The sequence below is a fragment of the Miniopterus natalensis genome, chromosome 20, assembly GCF_054644295.1.
Source record: "Miniopterus natalensis isolate mMinNat1 chromosome 20, mMinNat1.hap1, whole genome shotgun sequence".
NCBI classification, from domain to species: Eukaryota; Metazoa; Chordata; class Mammalia; order Chiroptera; family Miniopteridae; genus Miniopterus; species Miniopterus natalensis.
The window spans coordinates 15752107-15756571 of NC_142100.1; the positions used below are offsets into that span (position 1 = coordinate 15752107).

At 57.2% G+C, this 4465-nt stretch overlaps 1 protein-coding gene across 2 annotated transcripts; it reads right to left on the reverse strand.

Moving 5' to 3' along the window:
* Window positions 1-726: 726 nt before the first annotated feature.
* On the reverse strand, window positions 727-3444 carry MTFP1 (mitochondrial fission process 1). 2 transcript variants are annotated; one of them, XM_087828458.1, is made up of 5 exons: window positions 3378-3444; window positions 2462-2589; window positions 2364-2366; window positions 1818-2050; window positions 727-894 (listed from the first exon to the last, which is right to left on the reverse strand). In XM_087828458.1, exons 1-5 carry the CDS (start codon window positions 3442-3444, stop codon window positions 822-824), a joined length of 504 nt encoding a protein of 167 aa, XP_087684584.1. In that variant the 3' UTR covers window positions 727-821. The 2 variants fall into 2 exon arrangements, with proteins under 2 accessions (XP_087684584.1, XP_016054142.1); XM_016198656.2 differs by lacking the exon at window positions 2364-2366.
* Between the last annotated feature and the right edge of the window lie 1021 nt (window positions 3445-4465).

Consider the following 4465-nt stretch of genomic DNA (forward strand, 5'->3'; position numbering starts at 1 on the left):
TACTCTCTCTGAAAAGCAGTGGAAAAAATATCCTCAGTGAGGATTTAAAAAAAAAATTAATTTAAAAAAAAAAGAGAGAGAGCAATGCCTTCCTCGAAGGAGACTGCAGCACCAAGGGTGGACTCCCAGGCATCTGCAGCGAAACGCCGGTGGGCAGGGAGGGACCAGAAAGGCCCAGTGCTGGCCACTGGGAGTGATACCTGGCCTGAGGAGGCAGCCTCCACCTCTGAGGGACCCCAGCCCTGCTCTCCACCACCACATCCCTGCTCATCCCCAACAGAAAAGAAGAAAACTCAATGTCTTGAGGATTTATTAGACCAGGGCTGTCCTGCCTTCCAGCCGGGCCCCAGCAGCCCCTGCCCCAGAGAGGGGATCAGTCCTCAGGGACTACTGCACGCCTGTGCTTCTCCCAGTGCCTGCTGCTCCTCTGTCCAGCCGCGCTGCCATGGGGTGACTTGGCTGAGCCGCTGGGAGTCCTGTGTCCCCAGCTTGCCAAGCGATCCTGGTCATAGTCCTTGCCCTCTCTGGGCCAAAGTCCCCTCACCCTCCATGGGAGGATGCTACTTTCCTGTCAAAAGACAAGGCTGGGCCCACCCAGGGTCCACCCCCACTCGGTATCACGAATTCCATGGAAGCAGACAGGTCCTGCCCCTGTGGCTGTTGCTCCTGGAGGCCTTTGTCTCTGTTTTCATCCAGCTCAGATCCACTGTGGTGCCAAGGCCTGGACCCCAGGGAGCCAAGCGTCGAATCCCCTGGCAGGAGGTGGAGGTTGGAACAAAGCAGGGAGTGAGCCAACCCCCAAGCCAGGTACCAGGGTGGGGTCAGGAGGAGCTGGGCTTCTCCACTGAGGGGTAGAGCTTGCGCAGGCTGGAGTCCAGGAGGAAGTCCACTGACCTGTGGGGCGAGGGAGGGTGATGAGTGGGTGACCAAGGGGTGCTAATGGAGGAATGGGAAGCAGGAGGTCAGGGCTAGGGGAAGGGGCTTTCTGGATGCCGGGCACAAGTGACACCCAAGTGGCAGCCATCACTCTCTTCTTTATTCGGTTGGGACAACTGAGGCACAGAGAGGGTAAAAGACTCACTCAGGGCCTCAGGGTGAGCTATGTTTTCTTGGAGAAAGAACTCCTCCCACTCTATTTTGGTCTGCCCCATCTCTGGTTCTAAGAGCAGGCACATGACCCAAGCCTGGAAACCAGAAAAAGGGAACTGGCTCAGAACTGGGCACCCAGTTTACAATGGACTAATGACAGCCTTCCTTGGGATTTTTGCTGTCACTATTAAGAATATTCCTATGGGGCTTGCTAAGCTGGTGGGATGGAAACTGGGAGCTGCTGGGGGCCATTCCTGCTCCCATGAGGAGAAAGTGAGTGAAGCCAACATGGGGTGGAAAAAAGGGCAGCAAGATGGGGAGACCCAGACCCCTAATGACATCATTTAGTTGCCTAGATCCAGCCATGCCTGAAAGTAGTTTAACTTTTCATTTTCACAAAACAGTTCCTACTTCTGTCACTAAAACTCTCCAGGGTGCACCTGCTCCCACCTGTCTCTGGTTGTTTTGTAACACTAGGGTTTTTTTTTTCTGGAAATTTACTTGTCTTGTGTCCTATACCCTCCAGAATCCCCAACCACCCACCACCACCCTGCCTTTACTGCCAAAATATCTGTCAGATCATATGACAAAGGCAAAGACTGTCCTTTCTACCTCTGGAGCCCAGAATGCTAGCCCTGTCTTTGCCACTATTTTTCTCCACAAAGTGGGTACAACCCACACCTCCACCTGCAGAGTGAAGGATCCCTGAGGCTGGGAGCAGCACCCACCTGTCAATGGGGTGGATGATTATGGGGATGACCAGCAGTCCCAGTGCAGTGGTGGTCCACTTGCGGACGGCCAGAGGCCAGCGGGTGGCAGTGCCAAGGACGTAGAGAGAGGCTGCACACACGCGGTTGATAGTGAAACCTGGAATGGCCACAGAGGCCAGAGCCTGCCACACGAAGGTATCCACCACAGCTACAGTCACCCTGGTGCTGCGGCTGGCTTCAGGGCTTGGCATCTGGTGGGCACAAGAGAAACTTAATCCAGCAGGGGCAGAGTGAAGAAACCCTGTGGGCAAGGGGCATGAGGCTGAACCAGGGAAAGGGAAGTGGCAGGGGTAGGGGATTGGGGGGTAGGGGCTGGGACAGACCACAGCAGTTTTGGGTTCTGGACTGTATCACATTTAGTGCTGGAGGTAGGCTTCTCCACATCCAGCACTGGGATATAAACTATGTCACATACAGGCTGGGGGGGGGGGGGGTACACTACCCTACAAACAGGACTGGGGTAGGGACTGCACCAGGTGAGGTTGTGGGGATGGGACCGTCCACCTGCTTTACCACAGTGACTTTATCACATGCAAGGCTGTGCACTAAACCACAAGGGGGATGGACTGGGGTGGGGTGTTGAGGGGCAGGTTAACACTCACCTCTCCTGCCTTCTTGCCCTTGTCAATGGCATCAGCCAGCACGTAGGAGCTGGACACACCATAGCTCAGCCACACCACGGCTGCTGGCACCATGGAGCGGAAGGCCTCCCCCACCTCATTGGCGTAGCCTGGTCGGGAGGAAACATTTAATTCCATTTAATTCTGGGGTGCATGGGTTGTTCCACAAGGGGGCACTCCAGTGAGCTGGTTCTAATCCCAGCCTGCTAAGCCGAAGCTGGATGACCTTAGACAAGAGGTTTTATCTTTCTGAACCTATTTGTTGGCCTATAAAATGGCACCCATGATGCCCACCTCCATTCTAGGGCCACGGTGGGAGAGCTGAGTACAGTCACCATGATCACTCACGTTCCTTCCCAGTCTGCATTCCAGAAGCATCTGCACTCATGGGGGCACAGGCAGGGACAGACTGACCAAGGGCAGCTCCACTGACCAGGCACTCACCGTGTGCCAGGCCTTTCTGCGCCTTATCTCATTCTACCCATGCAACTACCACCCGATCAGAGAGGCCTGTGTTCACCCCTTTTTGGCAAGGAGGAAACTGAGCTGGGACAGAGCCCGTGAGAAGCTGGGATAGGAGTCCAAATATTTTAACTCCAGTGCTGGGGCATGTCAGGCAAGGCAACCCGCTCGCTCACCCCATTTCTCCAAGCAGGGTCCGAGCTTCCCCCTGGGAGGCAGAACCAGCAGAGATCCCCCAAGGGCAGGGCTGGGCTGACCGGAGCTGTGTGACCTTGGGTAAGTCTCTAAACCTCTCTGAGCCCAATCTCTGGCCCAGGGGCAGAAAGAGAACAAAGATCCTCCCACCATCTCCGGGACCCGAACCAGCGTCCGGCGACCCCCTCCTTCCCCAGCTACAGGGTGGGGGAGTCGCCGTGCCCCCTCGCCCTGCTCTCACCCAGGTATCGCACCCACGTGTCCCGAAAAAGGTCGCGCTCTGCACCCCGCGGGGGCGACTCGGCCATGGCGCCTCCGCTGAGGTCCGGGTCCCTGCAGCCGGTGGTGCCGCCGCTGCCTCAGCCTCCACGGACCCTCCGGTCCAAGGTGGCGGGACCGACTGAAGGTCCCCGACTGAAGGACAGGTCGCGCTGTCAGCACCAGCAGGGAGCGTCTGTAAATTCCCCCGCGCACCGAAGCCCCTCTCCCAGGCTCGGGCGCCGCCGCTTTTCTCCGCGCGCGCCATGGGGCGGAAGGCTCCGCAGACCCTCTCCCGGCCCCGAAGGCGGCCAGCTACGCTTCAGGGCTGTGTGTCCCCAGGGCTCCGCTTCGTCTCTGAGCCTCACTTCACTCGCCACAGCGCTCGCTCCTGGGACCTCGGTGAATTATGTCATCATCTGTTGCGTAATATGATTGCTGGCCGGGTCGTCGGCCAAAGACGAACTAAGACTTGAGCCGCTAAAGGCTCTAGACAGATTCCTTCCTTTAAACCCACCCATCCACCTGTGAAACCCCACCTCCCCATTTTACAGATGAGGTAATGGAGGCACAGGAAAGATGGGGCACTTTCCCCCGGGGAGGCCAGGATTGGCTTCATCCAGACCCTGTGCTCTCGAGAGGAGCTCAGGAAGTGAGCCTGGAGGGGCGACCGGTGAGCGCCCCGGGGAGATGACGCTCGGACTCTATGAAGTCCCTTCCCTGCGGGTGCCATGCTCACCTATCGGGTACTGAGGTGCAAGCTGGGTGGGTGTGCCCCTAGACAGAACCCCTGGGGGACAGGACCTTGAATGAATGAATGAATGAATGAATGGGGCCAGGGAGACAGGATCGCGGTGCAAGGCTTCAGGGAAATGAGCAGAACAGAATGAGGGGACTTGGGGGTTGGCGATGACAAAGGAGGGAGCTCTTCTCCGGCCGAACCTCAGTTTACCCACGTGAGAAACGAGTGCAGCTCCGTGAACCCTTTGGGGGTATCAGCGAGCAAAGACAGTCATTAAAGACAGGCAGGCCTGGGTTCAAATCCCAGTCGTGTGGCCTATTACCTGTCGG

Excerpts from the sequence above, each read along its gene's own strand:
- MTFP1 (XM_087828458.1), bottom strand. The coding sequence starts at position 3,444 with ATGGCCGAGTCGCCCCCGCGGGGTGCAGAGCGCGACCTTTTTCGGGAC. Across the intron at positions 2,590-3,377 it reads CACGTGGGTGCGATACCTGG|GCTACGCCAATGAGGTGGGG; the intron begins GTGAGAGCAGGG and ends CCTCCCGACCAG. Across the intron at positions 895-1,817 it reads ATCATCCACCCCATTGACAG|GTCAGTGGACTTCCTCCTGG; the intron begins GTGGGTGCTGCT and ends CTCGCCCCACAG.